Raw genomic sequence first — 20,525 nt, forward strand, 5'->3', positions numbered from 1 at the left:
ATGAAGGACAGAGTGGGGTCAACAATAGGCTGGAGGACTGATTAGGAGACTACCCCAGAAGTCAGGGCCAGTGGTGTTTGGTCTGGAACTGTGGCCATGGCAGTGAGGTTGGAGAGGAGATGGGAAATAAGCATTTTGGTGGCAGCATTGCCCCCAGGCCTCTCCTCACCTCTCACCTGTTTTATCCAGGGTTTTCCTCATCTTCTCCATCTTGCTTTTCTCTCTGAGATGTTCCTCAGCTTAACTCTGATGTTCCCATATAGGATGCAGTGACCAGCCTTTGTTTTGGCCGCTATGGGCGGGAGGACAACACCCTTGTCATGACTACTCGAGGTGAGAAGACTCAGTTCTGTCAAGGACATTGGCATTGGCATTGGAACGAAGGGGACAGGCTGGAGAAAGAGGAGAGAAGGAGGTGAAACACAAACAGACCCAAATATGGAAAGATGGGCCTGCAGACACATCCTGTCAGGGTCTGAGTTGCCATTCAGACAGCTTATTAGTACTTGGATGCTGCTGCCCAGAGGCCAGGCTTAGGTCGGGTTGGGTCTCCACAGCAAGTATTGTAGTACCTGCCACAGTGCTAGGAATGTCTCAGTACTCCACAAGGAGCTGCTGGGTGAATTAATGGTAGAACACTATTGAGACATATTGCATTCCTTCCAGAGTCTTGTCAGAAAGACAGACCTGTATAGAAATGGCTCTCTATTAAGTTGATTGTTTTGGGCAGAGAGAATGGGAATGTCGAATAGAACTGGGGAGGACAGATTGGTTTCTGTCTGTTCACTTCCTTAGGTGGTGGCCTGATAATTAAGATCCTGAAGCGCACAGCAGTGTTTGTGGAGAGCACAGGCGAGGTGGGCCCCCCACCAGCCCAAGCCACAAAACTTAATGTGCCCCGAAAGACTCGGCTCTACGTGGATCAGACACTGAGAGAACGGGAGGCTGGCACTGGTAAGACTCCCCCTCTTTCTCCTCCTCCATTGTTCCCAACAGCAAAAAGTGGGTGGATGGTTCTCAGGTACCCTAGGCAGTCAGGGGGACCTCTGCCAACCCAACAAGTCTCATACCTCTACAAGTCAGGAACAGCATGGGAGGTGCACCTACCTACATATCATCGTTGCTTAAGGGATAACAGCGGTCACTTCTAGCTGCAAGTATTCTCAGAGTAGAAACTAATGAAGATTTTCTGCTTGTTCAACTTTCCCTTTTCATTCTTTCATTACAGGATCATGCCAAGCCTTGTGCCAGGTTCCTTAAAGTAGGCTAGTCCTACATAAGGAGACTTCATGTTGTATGACAGGAATAGGAGTTTCTGTGCGCTGTTGACACACATAAGGCAATAAGGAATATTTGCCTGGGAAACAATAAAACCTTTAGAGAGAGGTGACATTGACTTAATGCCAAAAGATAATTACAAGTCCACCAGACAGTGGGGAGGGAAAGGCAATTTAGGCAGAGTCTGGGATAGAAGCTCAGGGCCCTGACCTGGATTTAAGACAGCATCTGCCATGTAGCTGTAAGGCCAGGAGGCCGAGTGGCCACGGGTAGCTGGGGAGGCAGGTTGGAGCCAGTTCCCAAAGGGCCAGGAATGCAAAACTACATTCAAATGTGTGTTTAGGGCATGGGGAACTGGCAAAGAGGTCAAGTAAAAAAGAACAGTAACTCTTCCTGCTAAGTTTTTTAAAGGGATCTTGGTCTCAGTTTGAAGGACAAAATGGAGGACAGAGAAAAGAGCAGGCTTTTATAACCTAGAACATGTAAGTGATAATGTAGCAGAAACATAAGTAGGGAGTTGTGAAAGGTAACCAGATGTGAAGTATTTAAAAATCACAATCTTTTGTATATACCAATAATATCCAATTGGCAAACATAATGGAAAAAGTTTCCATTTAAAATAGTAAAGAAATCCCTAGAAACAAATGTAACAAGAAAATGTACAAAGCCTAATAAAGAAAATTATAAAACTGTCTTCAAAAACATGAGAGGCCACCTGAATGGACAGACTCACCAAATCTCAGGGTGGGAAGACACACTGGTAAAATTGTCAATCCTTCTAGAATTAATCTAGAAATAGCAGAGTTACAGAAAAAATTCCCATGCGGTTCATTTTAAAGACTTGATCAGTTGATTCTAAGAGTAAATCTGAGAACTTTGGGGGGATAAAAATGAAGGAACTTACCCTATAAGATTGCAAATCAACTACAAAACTGTAGGAGTTGATGGTGCTGATGTGGAAGGAGACAGAAGTCATTTAGGAACATCAAGTCAGTATGTGTTAAAGGTGTCATTTCAGATTAGTGGGGAAAGGCACAATTGTACAAACACCATGATTAGAGTTAGGCACAGCACATACACAAAGTCCCAGCTACTCTGGAGGCCAAGGTGGGAGGATTGCTTGAGCCCAGGAGTTAGAGGCCAGCCTGGACTGCATATAGAGACCCTGTTTCTTAAAAAAACAAAGTACAATTAGGATAACTTGCTTCTAAGGGAATTATATGAAACACAAAAGTTAATTCTGGTTAGGTTAAAAATAAATTGGGGTTGTGGCTCAGTAGTAGAGTGCTTGCCTCACTTGTGAGAGGCACTGGGCTCGAGTCTCAACACCAGGTATAAATAAATGAATAAAATAAAGGTCCATCAACAACTAAAAAAAAAAAAAGTTTTAAATAAATAAATTGTGGACTGGGGATGTGGCTCAAGTGGTAGCACACTCGCCTGGCATGTGTGAGGCACTGCGTTCGATTCTCAACACCACATAAAGATAAAATAAAGATATTGTGTCAACTTAAAACTAAAAAATAAATAAATTGAAAAAGTACTAGAGGAAAAAGGAAAGATGAATAAGTGGGAGAACATAAAGATGCAAAACTTCCAAATGGCAAAAGGCACCTCACACAAAATAGAAAAGCAAAAACGCGACCAAGATGTTGGGTCTGGACAGAGGAGGGCTGGCAGGAGCAGGGACGGGGGACTCTGGGGGCAAGCTGAGGAAGAGTTAGTTACCTGCTCTTACCAAAGGATTAGGGTGAGGGGTAAATCAAGGTGGCCTGGGGGACGGTGATGCAGTAACTGGGGGAGGATAGTGAGGCTGGCTTCCACAGTGTTGAACTTGAGGTGTTATAGGACACCCAGGGAGAGATGACCATGGGGCAGTTAAGCAGCTGCAGGCCTAGATGCCCAGATGCTGTTGGAGACAACACACAATGTGGAGGGACATGGGAATAACAAGGTCCCAGTTCATAGGGGCCAGCAGCTGTTGCACTTTGGGATGGTCAGAGCCAAGACAGGCCCTGGGTTGTCCAGGGGACAAAGGAAAGTAAGAGAATGAGCCAAGGCCCAGAATCCAGGAAACATTAGCCTTTAGAGCTGAACAGAAGGAGACTAAGGTGTGCAGACAGCAAGGTGGTGGGAGAACCAATGGAGAGGAATTAGGGCGTAGTCCACAGCCGGGTCACCAAAAGGCTGGGCTTGGCCTCAGTCCTTCCTGTCCCACATTCCCAGCCTCTGCAGGTCCTGCCCACTGCATCTATCTCACACCCTCCCCACAGCAGCCTCCCTCCAGCCTCAGCTTTCATATCCTCTTCGTAGCCATGCACCGGAGCTTCCAGACAGACCTCTACCTGCTGCGCCTCCGGGCAGCCCGCGCCTACGTGCAGGCCCTTGAGTCCAGCCTGAGCCCCGTGTCGGCCACAGCCTGGGAACCGCTCAAGCTGCATGCTGTGGTGAGCACCCAGGTGTGGGCGCATCAGGGCCAGAGGGCAGAGGTCAGGAGGGCCACACAGTTAAGCCCCCAGAGCCAATGCCATGGAGTAAGCCCCAGGCTCCCTTTCTCCCTCCATATCCTCCTGGGAGAGCTGCCTTCACCATCTTGCTTTTTGTATTGCCCTCTTCTGTGGCTGGCCACAGAAGGAGACTTCCTCTTCAGCCCCCTGGTTCTGTGTTGTGCTCCTAGACATGGGACAGGGAGCACAGAGTGTCACCTTGGAACATTTCTTCCCAGGAGCCTCAAGGGATCTAATGGCATAGAGTAGAACACTGTTTGCTTCAGTAGCCATAGGACCGCCTGGTACAGGGAAGGGCCAGCCTGGTCTGGCCATAGGCAGTATGCCTGGGCATGAGGGAGGAGAAGCCCACACATGCCCAAATTTGAGTGACCACAGGCTGCAGCCAGCTCTCAGTTGGTCCCTATGTGTATTGTCTGCTCTACCCAGGTTTCTAATCACTTAGTTCCTAAAGAGAGTGGATAGATATAGAGGAGGAAGGGGTGACAGAGGAACTCAGGGTGCGAGGGAGAAAATCTCATCTACCAGGACAAGGGTGGGAGGTAGAACAGGCCTGGGGAGCGGGCAGGAGCAGCAGTAAAGACAGGAGGGAGCTGGGCCATGAGCCTGGCTGGCTTTGCCTCCAACTTGCTAGGTGGTCTCATCGAGGCCCTCTCCTCTCCAGGCCTCTGCAGCCCCGTCTGTCTTCTGTGCATTTTGATGAAGGCAGATAGATAAAGCACTAGAGCAGTTGTTGGGGTAACTTGAGGACACTGATGAAGAAGCAGACAGGGCCAGGCTCCTGGATTCAGTGCCCAAGGCCCTCGGTCCTGAGGGCCTTTTCCACCCATCCCCACAGGTCCAGGGCCTGGGGCCCACCTTCAAGCTCAGGCTTCATCTGCAGAACACCTCAACAGTCCGCCCTGTGACAGGGCTGCTGATCTGCTTCCTGTACAACGAGGCACTCTATGCCCTGCCTCGGGCCTTCTTCAAGGTACTAGATCTCCCCTTAACCCCGCCCACAACCCGCCCTGAGTCATGGGGTACAATAGGTTAGGTCAGGATCTTGATTAGATGCTCACTAGTCCCCAGTAGGTCAAGGTAAGGAAATGGCCAGTGGCTAGTAGGTGGCCAACAGATCAACTCAGCCAGACACCAGGTGGGCATCTGGAAGGAGCACCAGGCCTTGCCTTTGCCACCTTTTTCCCAGTCTAACAGGTCCAGGAGCCACACAGAAGGTGATAGGGAATAGCAGAGCCTGAGTCCTACCTACCTGTCCAACATTGTTGGTGGCCAAGAAGCCCCACCCTGCTTCCCAGCTGCTCCTGCTACCAAAAGGGATCCTCTCTACTCCAGAGAGTGTCATCACAGAACAAAGGGTCTGCTTTTCCCCCACAGCCCAGGTTAGAAGGAGAAAAAACTTAAAACTCTGGAATGTAGAAGAAACAGCCCTGGCCTTGGTAGGAATCTAGGTTTAACCACAGACCCATCATGTGGCCCTGGAGCATTGGCTTCCCAGCACTGTACCATGGCCTGGCCCACCCTGAGGAATCCTGAGACACAGCTGATGGCAGGCACAAGCACATTTTGTGATCTGCCAACTAGTAGCTGGGCATCCTCTGTCTCCAAACCTAGGTCCCCTTGCTGGTGCCAGGGCTCAGCTACCCGCTGGAGACCTTTGTGGAGAGTCTCAGTAACAAGGGCATCTCAGACATCATCAAGGTAAACCATCCACTGGTACTTCTTGGAAGGTGGGACCGTGGGGAGGTCAGTAAGGGTGAGTATGGACAAGGCCCTCAGGGGCTGCAGGGTGGAGCTATGGTAACTGCACAGTTGAGGCCTCCCCCCCCCCCATCCCTTCAGCAGAGCCCTAGTGGCCTGTCATTAAGGTCAGTGCAGACAAGCAGGCTTGGCCTTTGCAGGGAACAGAGAGCAGGGGTCCAGGTGTGTGCCCCAACTCCATGGCACCTCCTCCATAGGTACTGGTGCTCCGGGAAGGCCAGAGTGCACCCCTGCTGAGTGCCTACATCAACATGCCTGTGAGTGAGGGGCTGGAAGCTGCCTGAGCCCTGGGCCAGTGTTCAGGCCCCTGCCGAATGGAGTCAGCAAGATCCATCAGCCACTTTCACTGAGCTGGGCGGGTTGGGCCACTCCCCATGCAGCAGTGTGCTGGGGCGCCTGCTTCCCACTCGTCTCCTGAGCACCCCCTGCTCAACACTCCTGCCGTCGGGCTATAGCAGCAGCCAGTGATATAAGAAGGCCTGGCTCCTCTCTCAGAACATGTCCTGGTATTGTTCCAGAGGCAGCTTCTGCTGCCCACTGCCTCCCAGTACTTCCCAGAAAACTCACTCAGTCCCAAGGAAGAGTTCTGAGCTGTCGAGATGAAAAAAGGACACTGACTCTTTTTCTTTTCCACTTCCTTCTGGCACCCCACTCACCTCCTGCAGCAGGCCAAGGCCAGAATTGGATGAGAGCCTGGCCTGAGAAGTCAGAGGCTTTTCTTGGGTGAGACTGAGCCCCCTGTCAGCCTGGGGTTCCACTTTCTGTTCAGCAACCCACCGAAGGAATAGCCATCTCCCCATAGGGCACCTTTACAAAGGCTTGGACCCTGCCACCACCTCAGGGCTCCAAGAACCCCACCAGCAGGTTACTAGAGGAAGAAGTGGCGCAGGAGGGCAGAGGGTGCCCACGTGCACTCCCAGAGACCACACAGCATCTGCTCCTGACCTGGGTGCTCCTGCTCAGAAAGAGCATCTGTGGAAAGGAAAGTGGAATTAGGTAGAGCAGAGGCAGACAGCACCAGAAGAGGCATTTCTGGGATTAGGGGAAGGGCTGGGGAGACAGAAGCCCTAAAGTGCCCATCAGACTGCCCTTCTGTGCCTGGGAGTCCAAATCAGCCCTGAGAGTGGAAAGTTCACTGGGCAGCAGCCAGAGCAAGAGAATTGGCTGGCACAGAAGTGAGGCTGGAGATTAAGCAAAGGCTCAGTTTAGACCCAAATGCTCAGAACCCTCAAGCCCCTCATGCCTGCTGAGTCCCTGGGAAGTCTTGCCAGTGCTCCTCACAGGCCACAGGAGTCACCTGGGAGCCAGCAGCCTTGCTCTTGGGAACCTACATCTTTCCCCGTCTGACCAGGTGTGGCCTGATGTGTGGCACACAGCTCAGGCTTGCAGGAAGTAACAAGATTCCTCTGTGTTTCTGGTCTCCCCTCATGTAAAATGAGGCAGTTTCTGAACTGTTTTTAGCTCTGACACCCCATGGGCTTTGCACCCCCTCTGGCAGAAAGGAGGAATTGGCCCAGAAAAGTGATAGGAACAACTGGAACAACTGCACAGCTTTTGCCCTCAAGTCCAAGGTCTCTACCAGGCATGGTGGCCCACACCTGTAATCTCAGCAACTTGGGAGGCTGAGGCAGGAAGATCACAAGTTCAAGGCCAGCCTTAGCAACTTGGTGAGACTTTGTCTCAAAATGATAAAGGGCTGGGGATGTGACACAGTTTATGCACCCTGGGTTCAATCCCTAGTACCCCCCACCAAAAAAAAGAGAAGAACAAGGACTTCAAACTGGTTGCCACTGTCTGCCTCTCTGCCCAAGACACAGGGTGGACCCCAGCCCTTCCAAGGAATGCATCTGGAGCCAGGTTAAGAGGCCACCGGTTTGGGCCAAAGAAAGAGCCTTCTCCCTTCTCCCCACTGCCCAGAAGACCACCTGGGTCAGGATGGTGAAGGGTTTCTACATCAAGCCAGCCGAGGCACAGTGGAAATAGCAGAGGTAAAGAAATTAAGAGATGTGGAACGGAGGGTGTCACTGTCACTCTAGTCTCAACCTGCAGAACCTGGAGGTGGAAGGGCCTGTCCAAGGGGGTAATGAGCCCATCATTGGAGCTGTGTGCACAGGGTGTGGGCTGTCGTGGGGCAGAGTCATGTATTGGCCAGAAGACCTTATAGTCCCTTTTACCCAGGTCATACTGTGAACTACACTACGAACTATGTGAACTCAAAACAAAAACATCTGATCTGTGTTTTTTTTTTTTCATATCTGTTCATTATGATGAAAGGAGAGACCTATGTTTGGCACCTGATGTGAGTTTTATAATACTATCCTATTAAATATGTGGGGGTCTGGGGATGTGGCTCAGTGGTAGAGCACTTGCCTAACACGTGTAATGCCCTGGGTTCAATTCTCAGCATGGCATATAAATAAATAAAGGTTTAAAAAAAAAGAGAGAGAGAAATATATGGAACAGGGGGCTGGGTTGTAGCTCAGTGACAGACTTGCCTAGCATGTGTGTGACACTGGGTTCAATCCTCTGTACCACATAAAAATAAATGAATAAAATAAAGGTATTTGTCTAAAAACAATTTAAAACTTGCCTAAAAAACAATTTGAAAAAGAAAAAAGAAATATATGGAACCAAGTACAATGGCCTATGCCTGTATGACTCAGGAAACTATGTCAGAATGACAAATTCAAGGCCTGCCTGGGCTACTTAGTACTGTCTCAAAAAAAAAAAAAAAAAAAAGACTAGGAATGCAGCTCAATGGTAGGGCCCTTGCCTAAAGTGTGTGAGGCACTGAGTTCAATCCCTAGTACTGCAAAAAAGAAAACAAATTTTATATATATAGGCTGGGGATGTAGCTCAAGTGGTAGCGCGCCTGCCTGGCATGCGCGAGGCACTGGGTTTGATCCTTAACACCACATAAAAATAAAATAAAGATATTGTGTCCACCTAAAACTAAAAAATAAATATTTTTAAAAAATTTATATATATTCATATATATACACACACACACACACACACACATATGTGTGCTTGTGTAAATATATAAAGTCTACCATCTGGACAAGTGCACATAAAGCAAGAAACAGTGTATGGTCCCCAGTGCACACACTAGCAAGGGCTCCAGGAAATTGTGTACATTAGGGATAGGCAAAGTTTATGTCTTCTTTCTTAATATTTATTTTAAAACATGTCTCCACTTAGTAATATGGAATTAGGCAGTTTATAACAAGAAAATAGCCTCTCATTCTCTTGAACTGCCCCCAGCAACAATCACTTCAATTTTATATATATATAATTGTTGATAGACCTTTATTTTATTTGTGTATGGTGCCAAGAATCAAACCCAGTACTTTACATATGCCAGGCAAGTGAGCCCCAACTTCAATTATTTTTAAAATATGCTTGTACTATTCTTGATTGATTTATCAATCTCAGACACTACCTGTTGACTCCCCATTGTAGCAGATGAGTATTTAGCTCTCTTGAGACAGCACCCCTCCTTCATCTCTAGTTTTTAGGCAAATCAATACTCACTATCAAGATTGCCATTTATATTACCATGTGAAAATTATTCACTGCAAAGCCAAAATTTGGGCTAAAACCCCAGCACTGGGAAAAAAAATTGGGGCTATAAATAAATCACCTTTTTTGAAACTTTTTTTATTTTTCATAGAATTAGTAGTTGCCCTTTTTTCTTTTTAATTTGCTTAGCTTTCTAATATACCAATTGCTAATTCTTCTCCAGCCAGTCTGATGATTCCTCTTTCTTCTGTACACTTCTCTTCCTTCCCAGAGGATTGTTTGCTCTCCAGGAGAATTCACTTTGCTCCTCTCCAGGGCTAGATTCCTGACTCCAGGGGTCCATGTCTTCTTAGTTCACCCTCATTTGGTGGAATGTATCCATGGGTACCTTCTTTAAAAAGTCACTGGAGTTAAAACTTATAAGTCAATGCCTGTCTAAACATTTCTCTCCTTAATGCACATGTGATAATTCGGCTGGATCACAGAATCCTCGGTTGGAGGTCACCTTCCTACAGGCAGTGCTCCTGTATTCTAGCTTCCATGCCATTCTCCTCCTAGTTGTCTTTTCCTCTGAGATTCTGAATGTCATGACATACCTCATCCTGTCCTTATTGTTTGTTTTGCCACTGAGCAGAGACAGATGTGCATCTTTTGTTCCAGGAAATTGTATTACTGCTGTACCATGGGTGATTTCCTCCCCTCGATTTCTCTGTTCTCTCTGGAATGACAGTTAAGCCCAGCATCTGATAAATGATCATCCCAGAGAGGACAAGATTGAGCCTGAATTTCTTCTCTATTCTCAGATTATCGTTTTGTTTTGTTTTCTGAGAGCTTTGTTGTCTTCTCTGAATTTTTCAAAATGTTTGTTGCCTTAATTCTCAATTCTTTGTTCTCCATTTAGTCCTGACTGTGGCTCCCCCCACCCCACCCAGTGCTGGGGATTGAACACAGGACCTCATGCATGCTAGGTAACTGAGCCACACCCAGCCCACAACCTTGGTATCTTTTCAAAGATGAATTTTCTTTTCTCTCTCTGAAATTATCTATAGTATTTTATCAGCATTTCCCGAGTTTCAGTTTTTTTGGGGGGTTTCTCTTGAGCTCACATGCTCAGAATAATCTACAAATTAACCACCCTCTCCTTCCTCATGCCAGAATCAGCAAGGGAAAATGCTTGTTTCCAAGCTGGGTAGGAAGGTATAGGAAAACCTCCTCTGAGAATTTGGTAGTGGGATGCAACCTGTGGCCTTGAGCATGCTAGGCAAGTGCTCTACCTCTGAATTACACTCCCAGCCACTCCTGAATTTTTTAACCCCAAACTAGCCCCTGAAAAAGAGTTTGCAACGTGGATTGACAATACTTGGGTTGTACTAAGAATACTAACTAAAAATTTAAAGTGGTGTAGGACTGGTCATCTGGCAACTAACAAACACATTTCTTCTCTGGAGGAATTTATGTTTAACCAAACCTCAGAACAAATCCCACTGATAAAATTCCAAAAAATAGGGCTGTGGCTGTGGCTGTGGTTCAGTGGTAGAGGGCTTGCCTAGCATGTGTGAGGCCCTGGGTTCGATCCTCAGCACCACATAAAAATAAATAAAAATAAAGGCATTGTGTCCATCTACAACTAAATATTAAAAAAAATCCAAGATATAGGAACTTATAGTCAAAAGAAATTGTAAGGGCATGAGACATCATTGACCAAGAACCAGCATAAGCAATAGCCAGAGAAACCCGCCAAGACTTAAGGTATAGGGATATAAAGTGTTTTAATTTTTTTTCTTTTTGTCTTTGTTTTCAATGCCCTTAAAAGGAAAAAAAAAAAAAACCCTAAACTTGGAACAGAAAGCAAGAGAATATATAAAATGATCAAGGTGATTGGAAAAAGAACCAAGTAGAACTTCAAAAAATGAAAAATTATTCCATATGTAAAACTCAGTGGATGAATTGTTACAACCACTTTATGGAAAAAAAATAACAGCCAGGTGCAGTTGTACAAGGTTGTAGTCCCAGCTTCTCTAGAAAATGAAGCCAGAGAAAGATCTCTTAATCGCCTGGACAACATAATGAGGCCTTGTCTCTTAAACAACAAAAAAATCAATAGACTGATTTAGCAGCTGAAGGCAGACTTACCTATAAGACAGTTCTGCAGAGATTCTCCAGGATGTCCAGAAAAAAGGAAGGAAAATATGAGTTATTAAGAAATCAGAAGGATGGAGTAGGGAGGTCTGATAAGAGTTCCAATAGGGACAGAAAATATCTGAGGATGTAACGACTGAGAAGGTTGTGGAACTGATGAATGACCAATTCATAGAATTAGAAAACCCAACAACTCTTTTTTTTTTTTTTTTTTTTTGGTACAGGGGATTGGACTCAGGGTCACTGTGCCACATCCCCAGCCCTATTTTGTTTTTATTTGTTTTTTATTTAGACAGGGTCTCACGGAGTTGCTTAGTGCTCGCTGTTGCTGAGGCTGGCTTTGAAATCGCAGTCATCCTGCCTCAGCCTCCCAAGCTGCTGGGATTACAAGCATGCTCCACCATGCCCGGCTAACAACTCTCATTTGGACGAGTGAAAAAATTAACACATGGGCACATCACAGTAAAACCTCAGAAGACAAAAAAACAACAACAAAAAAGCAATTGGAGCCAATTGTGGTGGCTCAGGAGGCTGAGTTAGGAAGATCACAGCTTCAAAGCCAGCCTCAGCAAAAGCGAGGTGCTGTGCAATGCAGTGAGACCCTGTCTCTAAATAAAAAAACAAAATAAGGCTGGGGATGTGGGTCGGTGGTCAGTGCCCCTGAGTTCAATCCCCAGTAAAAAGCAATTGGAGCCAGGCACAACCCTTATCTGTTATCCCAGCCACTGGGAAGGCTGAGGCAGGAAGATCACAAATTCAAGGCCAGCACTTGGAGACCCTGTCTCAAATGAATTTTTTAAAAGGGCCAGAGATATGACTCAGAGGTGGAGCACACCTGGGTTCAATCCCCAGTACTTAAAAAAAAAAAAAAGAAAGAAATTCTTCAAAGGAATAACAATAACCAAAAAATAGATAACTTATTTAACAACAATTGAGACAAAGAGACAACAGAATATCTAAAATATATTGGAATAACTATTAGTGTAGATTTTTATTGCAGCAAAAAAACTTTAAATAAAGTACTACAAAAGGTATAATCCAGGGCTGGGGATATAGCTCAGTTGGTAGAGTGCTTGCCTTGCGTGCATAAGGCCCTGGGTTCAGTCCCCAGCACGCACACACAAAAAAAGGTATGTATAATCCTAGCAACTTGAGAGGTTGATGCAGCAGGAATGTGAGTTCAAAACCAGCCTCAGCATCTTAGTGAGGCACTGCCTCTAGATAAAATATAAACAAGGGTTGGGGAGGACTGGGGTTGTGGCTCAGTAGTAGAGCGTTTGCTTAGCACTTGTGAGGCACTGAGTTTGATCCTCAGCACCACATAAAAATAAAGAAAAAATAAATGCAACAAAAAATACATCTTTGTGAGGAAAAGTATAAGTTTATTTTAAACATCCAATGAAGCGATACACCATATTCACAAACTGGAAAATTCAATTTTATATAGCCACCGGTTTTCCCCAAACTGATCTATACAGTTAGTGGAGTTCCATTCATGATCTCAAAGAGGTATTTACTGGTTTAACTTGACAATCTGATTCTAAGCTTTCCAAGGGAGGACAAGGGCTCTTGGTGGATGACTCCCAAAGGACACAAGGGTAGATAAAATGGCCAGTGGAATAAAATACAAAAATTAGTCATGGCATTCAGATCACTATGCAACAAGGAAAGAGGGCATCCCACAGCTACATGCAACAGTTTAGATACATCTCAGAAACATAATATTAAGAGAAAGGCAAGTCATGTAAAATTCAAAAACATGTAACTAAAAAGCCAAGCAAGGAATGATCAAGACAGGACCCTGTGTCCACCCCCCCCCCGCCCCCCAGGAAGGGGACTAAGAAGGAAATAGTGATTTTTTTTTTCTCTGACAGGTGTGTGGGGTGCTATATAAATATGCTCTTGCATTTCCTCACTATTAAGTAAAAACATGAAAACCAGATATTCTGGAGGGCGAGGAATGAGATGCAGAGGAGGAAAGGCAGATCTGCCAATGTTTTAAGTTCAGCACAGAATGCCAGGCACACCAGGCTGCTAAACTCTTTTACAAAGTAGCAACAGAACATGCCTCCTGAGAAAAGCAATGACCACTGTGGGCGCAGGCAGAGGCTGTCAGGCAGTGGACTCTTCTGGGGGTCCAGGGAGGACCTGCCATGTCACAGTAGGACCCCAGCATTATCTGTGGACTTTTGGTCCACCCTCCTCCCCTCCTCCCCACCCCCAGTGCTCCAGAGATCAGAGCTTCTCTGTTCTAGTTTCTCCTGCAGATAACCCACCCCAGCAGGGTAGCATGTGGCTGCGAGGGGTGGATGGGGCTGGCAGGGAGGGCACCCAGCAGCTCCTGATACTGACTTGGCATCGATCTCCACTGTTGGCCCAAAGCCTCACCTCACCTTCCATCGTTCTGGTGAATTCTTGAACCCCACCAGGGCTTTGGGGGCAGTTTGGCTTGCCTCTCCACCCCTTCCTTTGGGAAAACGTAATTTCGATTTCTAGTTCTCTGCATAAGACAGTGAACAAGCCTCCAACCACCTTCCATCTTTCAAAATGTCAGATTCTTTGGTCTACTACCTTCTGTCTGTTTCCACCTTGTAAACTTATCTTCTTTTTATTTCTTTACTATCATCTTAGTGATACTCTGTCAGTAAACATTGATTAGCTTGTGTGTTGAAGCTGCCGCATTAACGAGCAGCTCCCAAGAGGCCACAGAGCAGCACAGGCCTGTGCCCTCAGGTCACCCTTCATGGGCAGTAACACTCCAGCTGATTCTTTGCCTAGATTTTTCTCCCACTCACTTCCTTTGGCTATGCAAGGGTGAAGGCAACAGTACAAAGACCTGGGTTCCCATTCTGCTTCCTCCATTTACTACCCCATTGACTTGTCATGGCAACCAACAGCTTTACACACAGAACAAGAACCCAGCCACTGAGCTACGTCCCAGGTCAGCCAAGAGCTTCCATGAAACTGCTGTTGCAGAAATGGCCTGAAATATTATGTGCTGATCCTGGAAAACATGTTCAGATTCTACCACCCCTACCCCACCAGGGAGAAAGGACACCTAGGCCCCTCAGACACCTAGTTTTTTGGTGATTTTCAGGCATGACAATCAGAGGAACCAGAAACAGCAGCCAGGGTAACAAAGTGAGGGACCAGAAACCCAGCAAAGATGGAGGGAGGTCAAGGACCAGGTGGGTATCTTATTAGCCTGGCAGAGAGGCAGCCAAGCATCCTGGGCAGCCTCTTGCCAGACCCACCTCTGCAACCATCTTCCCAAAGAGGCAGAGATGGAGGGGCCCAAGCCCTGGGCAGGGTGTCCAGGCTGGGCAGGAGCAAAGCCAAGGAAGGGGTTGAGGTTACCCACTGCTGACTTTAAGGGCCAGAAACGAAGGAGTTATCAGCCCACCTCCTGCTCCCCTCTGCCCACTTCAGTTCTAACTCCCACTGAAGTCAGGAAGCCATGAGTCCCACATCAGCTGCGGTGTGAAAGGTGATCCCATCCCCAGGCAGTGGGGAGGCCAGGAAGGGCCAGAGCCAGACAAGGGCCCAACGGGGCCCCAGAGCTGCCTGCAGGTTGTGGCAGGGGCCCAGGTCATAGGAATGCTGGCCTCGAGCCCATTCCCACGTGGTCTGGCCCCGCAACAGCAGCATCCCATGGAAGAGCAGCCCAGCCCCACACAGCAGCGCACCTGCTACACACGTGTCCATCACGAAGGCCAGGGTGAACTGGGCCAGAGACACTCTGCCTGCAGGGACAAGCAGAAAGAGTCAGGGGCCAAAGTCTGGCCCAGCCCTCCCAAAGCCCAGCTCCGGCCCACCCTCCACCTCTACCCTCCACCACAAAGCAGGCCTCATTTCTCTGTTCTGTCCAGCCTGTGCTGGGAACCAGGCAGATGGCCGCTGCCTGCATGTGATATTTATCCACGCATCACAAAACTTGGTAAACACCATGGGGAAGAGATGGCCTCTTGGCTCTCAGACATCAAACTGATCTTGTCTCAGTTAATTACAGCTGTCATCTGTATCTTAACAGAAAAGAACGGCCTTTTACTATCTTGGCCACAGCAAGCAAGAAGTACTTGCTGCATAAAGAACAAGAGAAGCTAGACACAAAAGGTCATGTGTCCTGTAATCTCTGTCTGCAATGTCCTGAACAGGCAAATCCACAGAAACAGAGAGCAGCTTAGTGGTTGTCGAGGATGGGGATGGGGGAAGAGGGGCGGCTGCTTAAGGGGTTCTTTTTAGGGTGAAAATGCTCTGAAATCAGTGACAATGGTGGCACTGTGTTCACTGTGAATACACTAAAAGACACCAAGTTGTAAAATGGCTAAAATTATTTATTTTACTTCAATAAAAGAGAGCCTGAAACAGAAGAGATGGAGGGCAAACATACTGAGGGGGCAGGGGAAGCGGGTTTTTTCTATTTTGATAAATTGGAGAGAACAATTTGTTTGCAGGTTCCAAGGCAGGCAAAGGTGCCATGAGATGGGTAGGTCTGCACTCTGCAAGCTCAGAAAGAAACCCAGGCTGGACAAGCAGATCTGTGAGTAGTGAGGACCTGGGGGTCTCCCAGGACCCCAGGAGTGGCTGGAACTGCCAGAGTATGTGAAGTGAGAAGACAATGTCACCAAGACCTGAGAGTGGGAGGGTCCTTGGGCATCAGATAAAAGAGAACCCAAGCCAGGTGCAGCAGTGTGCCTGTAGTCCCAGGTATTTAAGATGCTGAGGAAGGAGGATCACTTGAACCCAAGAATATGAGACCAGCCTGGACAACATAGTAAGACCCTGTCTCTAAAGAAAAAAGGGGAACCATAAAGGAAGGTAGGAAGGCCCCAGTTGGAGGCACCAATGAGACCAAGGGCAGAACTTGTCAAGGATGGGGCACTCAGCAGTTTTTTAGTCTGAACAGTCTCTTAAAGCAGAAAAGAACTGGAAAAGTCCTGTGGCTTTGTGGCAACAGAGTCTGGGTCTGTGGCAGTATCAGAGGACAGCTGGGGACAGAAGTTAGGTCAAAGAAGTTGGAAGAATAAGGGAAAAGCAGCTGTGAGTCTAAGGAAGTCCTTCTGGAAGGTGCATGAGGACCAAAGAGCACAGAGGACATGTGGAGCAAAAGGTCTGTACAAGGTGAGAAAACCCAAAGGAAGCCAGTGGAGGGAGTGGGGTGCAGGGCAGGGATGGGACACCATGGAGTGGGCTCAGGGAGGTCTCTGAACAGGTAGGGCACCAGGCCTGAGGAGCTAGGGGCAGTCAGACGGGCTTGAAGAGCTGAAGACAGGGTGATTTGGGATATAGCATCTGATGTCCTGTTCTCTCTGTGATGGCCCCGGGGACAGGAGAGCTGCAGTTGTTGGGAGAGCAGGCATATGAGAAAACAGGATGGCCAGGCACAGGTACAAGCTTGTTGAGGTCAGCAGCCATAGACATGGTATGGTACCAACCTGCCACAGAGGACATGTATCTCTGGCAACTCTCAGAAGCCAGGGCCAGGAAAGTACAGTACAAGGACGCTGCCGTGTTGGCAGGAGACTGGTGAAAACTGAGGGCTCTAAGCTGTGCGTGGGGCAGTGAAGAGGGGATGCAGCAGAGGGAGAGAAAGGTGACAGCCAGGAGCCTGCAGGGCCCAGAAGGTCTTGGAGCAGGAGTCACAGAGTGCAAGGGTGAGAGATGGAGCGCAGAGGAGAGGAATGGAAGGCAAAGAGGGATGACGATGGGTGGCTTTGGAGGTGACACATTTGGCATCCTGACAAGGACTGCAGTTTGGTTGTGGGAATAGGAAAAGGAAGTAAAACAAAGGTCAAGAACCTGAGGCCTTTGCAGACCTTCAGATGCTCTTGATGTCAAAGGGCCCAGGGCTGACAGAGAGATGGGGAGCTGAGGCCAAGTACTCAATGACGAGTAGTGAAGAGAGGAGGCTGCGGAGACCACAGGGAGGAGCAACTGGAACACGGAGTCTCAGTGGAGGCAGTGGGCAACAAGGAGGGTGTAGGAGGGCTGGTCAGGGAGCTGGTGTGGGCAGAAGACTCTGACAGTGGACCTCTGGAGGTCCCTGGGGCGGAGCTGGGCTTGGAGTGGATGAGGAGGCACAGGGACTTCTCAGAGTGATCAGGAGATTTCTAACTGCAGAGCAAGGTTACAGAGAATCCTAAAAAGGTCAGGAAGGATTCAGGAGAGAAAGCCCACAGCATTCTAGCCAGGAGGGAACAAAGACTGGAGGATCAGGGGTGGGGTGGGGCTTTTATCTTGGTGGTGTCGGAACATGCATGTCATCTAAAACACAGCATCTCAAAAGCCTCCTGCTCCTAGTCTTCCCTCCCAATTCCCAATGACTGGGTTTTCCACTGCCTGAATCTTTCACTGGCTCCCTACTGCCCCATCAAATCAGAGCCATCTCTAACACCAGCATTCAGGGCCCTCCACCCTCCGGTCCTGGCCTACTGTCCCAGCCTTAATTCTCACAATTCTCAAGATGCCTTTGCTCTTCCTGGGGGCCTTTGCTCTTGTAGTTGCTATCACCTGAGTGCCCACCTCCCACCACCCAACCACCCCTATGGGCTCCCACTGCTCTTTCCTCCTCTGCCAACAAGTCCTGCAATCCTTCCTGATTCTCTCAACAGAACTATCCCTTGTCTTGGGGCACTGTTGAATGCCACCCTGCCTTTACCTCCATAAATGACAGAAAACCAACAGGAAATCCCACCTCCCACCAAAACAGCCTTTACTTCCTGGCCCAATACCTTCCTGAAGCAAGGCAGAGGCACCCAGGCTCCCCACCTGTGAGCAGCATGAGCCAGGGCAGCAGGAGGAGGGCAGCAGTATGGAGAAGTGAGTGGGCCCGTAGCAGAGCTGACAGGGCAGGGCCCAGCAGCACGGAGATGTGGAGCAGGACACCAGCACCATGCAGCAGCAGGCACAGGAAGGGCCGGTAGTTGCGGAAGCCCACGCAGCGGCCCAGTAGACGGCAGTGGTGGTCCCGGCGCAGGATGCAGATGCGGCAGGCAGAGCAATGCCCACTGCGTGGTGGCACCTGGCTCTGGCACTGGTAGCAGTAACTGCAGGGAAGGAACCACAGGGTCAGTGCCCCAGATCATGCCCAGGTCAGCCCATCCTGGGGAAGCAGAACAGAGCCACCCCTCACCAAAACTCAGGGTCTTCACAGGTAAATGCAGGCCCAACAAGACTCCCAGACCCCTCCAGTGCTACCACCGCATTGCCAGCTCTGATCTCTCTGCCCTCGTAATACCCAAAAGCATACTTCTCACTTCCTTCACCTTGGTCCATATCACCATGAACTGTCCTCTGGATTACTGCAGTAGCTTCTTGACTGGTCTCCCAGATCCTCCCCTTCTCTTCCCTTCTAGTGTAGTCTCACCCCAGCTGCTAGACTCACCCTTTTAAAGCTTAAGTCATGCCCCTCCTCTGCTCAAAACCCTCCAATGGTTCTCCATTTCTTTTCTCCTCAAAAGCATTGCCTTGCATCTCTGTCATCTCTTCCCCTCTCAATGCACTCCAGCCACTCTGGCCTTACTGCTGTGCCTGAAACATGCTAGCCATACAACTTACCCCTAACATGGTTCTGTTTCCTCTGCCTGAAACACTCTATCCTCAAATTCCTACACAGCTAATTCTTCATTTCCTTCAAGGCTTCACTCAAATGAGATCCACCTTGACAAACTATGTATTTTTTTTAACTTCATTTGTTAATTGTAAATTGTAGCTGTATATATTTAAGGTGTATAAAGTGTTGTTATGACTTCTAATACAATGCACAATAATTAAATCAGGGTAATTGACAAAACCATCACCTCACTTTTTGTAATGAGAACTGCCACTTAAAACTGAAACTTGCACTCCCTTTACCCTGCTCTAATTCTTGTTTCCACATCAGCACCGTCTAACATTTTTATAATTTGCTTACTTATTGTGCCTGTAGTTCATTATCTGCCCCTCCCCCAAGTGATCGATTCCTGGAGGTTGAGAATCTGAAAAGTACCTTCCACCCAGGAGGTGCTCAGTACGTATTTGAGTAAATAAGCAGTACTTATTTTGGTTCTTCCATGCCAGATCTTACAGAGTTATCCGGCTCTAACAACCCGCCTGCTAAAGTAATCTGGTTCTAACCCCCAGGTCGTGGAGCCCCTCCCCTGTCCGAGGCTCCCGTTTCTGCCCCCAGACCCTGCACCCCACTCACGCCCAGCCCTGGCCCAGACCGCGGCCGGCCAGCATCACGCCCCGGATGCTGGGGTCCGAGCGCAGGAACAGCCCCACGTTGCCCAGCAGGTTAAGCAGCTGGAAGGCGGCCAGCGCCAGCTGCAAGGCCCGAGCCAGGGGTCCCAGCGGGGGCGGCCCGGGACCCAGCACCAGCACGTAGGCCAGCTCCAGGCTCACGACAGCGGCCCACAGCGCCGTGAGCACGAGAGGCAGCCGCGCGGGCGCTCCCTCAGCGCTCCCCGCCGCCCAGGGCTGCCCCATGGTCCGGACCCACCGGTCGCGGGATCCCGAGGACCCGGGGCTTCCGTGTTGGGGCGGAGATAGCAACAGACGGACGTCTGCTACGGCCAATAGAAATCGGAAGGAGTGCCGTGAGCGCGGGACTCAAAGGGACCGGCCGCAGAGCTGATTGGTTGGGCCAATGCTCGGAATCTGGTTGGCGCTAGAGTCCAGGTGACACCGCGGAGTCGTCGCCCCGCCCGCCCGCGGAGACTCCGCCCCTCCATCAGAAGCCCCGCCTCTGGTGAGTGGCTGGTGTGCGGGGAGGGTTGGCTTGCAGCCGCCGAGGCGTCGGGGTTTCCCGGCTCAGCACATTCTCCCCCACCTCCCACGGCCGCCCCGATATTAATAGCCCTGCCTAGGCCCATCCAGCTGGCTTCGAGCCCCTCCCCATGCTCGGTGTCTCCCTTCATCAACCCAGAAAACATTCAAAACAGCTCGTCGCCTCCGTGTTTCTGACTGTGAAATGGGGATAGGGCTCTGTTTTCTACCCTCGTAGTGCAGGAAGATGGTCAGGACGAAACCTGGAGGGCAGCCTTTAGGGTGATCTGCAGCCACTGTTAGTTTGGTCATCTCCGTTCTGCGGATGAGGAAACAGAGAACCGACGGCTTTCGCTAAGTCACACAGCGCCCAAGCCGTGGAACTGGAACGCGAATCCCGGATCTCCGCCACGAGATCTACCTCTGCACCCCTCAACTCCGCAGTCCCTGGCTCCAGGGCAACCTCTGGTCTCATCTGGACCCAAGCGTCCTCGCCCCTATCCGGCTCCACCCTCCTCCCCCATATTTAGTGCGAATCCGATCCGGGGCTGGGCCGGGACCTACTTAACGGGG

General features: G+C 49.0%; 2 protein-coding genes across 13 annotated transcripts in view; one reads left to right on the forward strand and one right to left on the reverse strand.

The window, feature by feature from the left end:
* BBS1 (Bardet-Biedl syndrome 1) overlaps positions 1-20,525 on the forward strand; it is a 62,185-nt gene that overhangs the window by 9,319 nt on the left and 32,341 nt on the right. The window contains exons 12-17 of one of the 2 annotated variants that reach the window (XM_081277980.1): positions 264-333; positions 796-954; positions 3,592-3,725; positions 4,624-4,758; positions 5,400-5,486; positions 5,744-8,106. In XM_081277980.1, the coding sequence (XP_081134106.1) occupies positions 264-333; positions 796-954; positions 3,592-3,725; positions 4,624-4,758; positions 5,400-5,486; positions 5,744-5,830 (672 nt within the window). In that variant the 3' untranslated portion in view covers positions 5,831-8,106. Of the gene's footprint in view, positions 1-263; positions 334-795; positions 955-3,591; positions 3,726-4,623; positions 4,759-5,399; positions 5,487-5,743; positions 8,107-20,525 lie in introns of those variants that run through there. The other variant, XM_081277981.1, reaches the window with a different exon arrangement.
* Positions 318-20,408, reverse strand: ZDHHC24 (zDHHC palmitoyltransferase 24). 11 transcript variants are annotated; one of them, XM_081278068.1, is made up of 5 exons: positions 19,393-20,408; positions 17,939-18,253; positions 14,894-14,946; positions 11,202-11,214; positions 9,500-9,786 (listed from the first exon to the last, which is right to left on the reverse strand). In XM_081278068.1, exons 1-5 carry the CDS (start codon positions 19,671-19,673, stop codon positions 9,738-9,740), a joined length of 711 nt encoding a protein of 236 aa, XP_081134194.1. In that variant the 5' UTR covers positions 19,674-20,408; the 3' UTR covers positions 9,500-9,737. The 11 variants fall into 11 exon arrangements, with proteins under 11 accessions (XP_081134187.1, XP_081134195.1, XP_081134194.1 ...); XM_081278062.1 differs by having other exon boundaries at positions 9,502-9,786; positions 14,894-14,950; positions 17,976-18,253; XM_081278060.1 differs by lacking the exon at positions 9,500-9,786 and adding an exon at positions 9,873-11,086 and having other exon boundaries at positions 14,894-14,950; positions 17,976-18,253.

This window comes from Spermophilus citellus, assembly GCF_964194105.1.
Source record: "Spermophilus citellus genome assembly, chromosome: 2".
NCBI lineage: Eukaryota > Metazoa > Chordata > Mammalia > Rodentia > Sciuridae > Spermophilus > Spermophilus citellus.

Coding starts and splice junctions, on each gene's coding strand:
- ZDHHC24 (XM_081278060.1), bottom strand. CDS start 19,673: ATGGGGCAGCCCTGGGCGGCGGGGAGCGCTGAGGGAGCGCCCGCGCGG. Junction 18,254..19,392: donor GGTCTGGGCCAGGGCTGGGC/GTGAGTGGGGTG, acceptor CCTTCCCTGCAG/TTACTGCTACCAGTGCCAGA. Junction 14,951..17,975: donor CTGGCTCATGCTGCTCACAG/GTGGGGAGCCTG, acceptor TTGTCCCTGCAG/GCAGAGTGTCTCTGGCCCAG.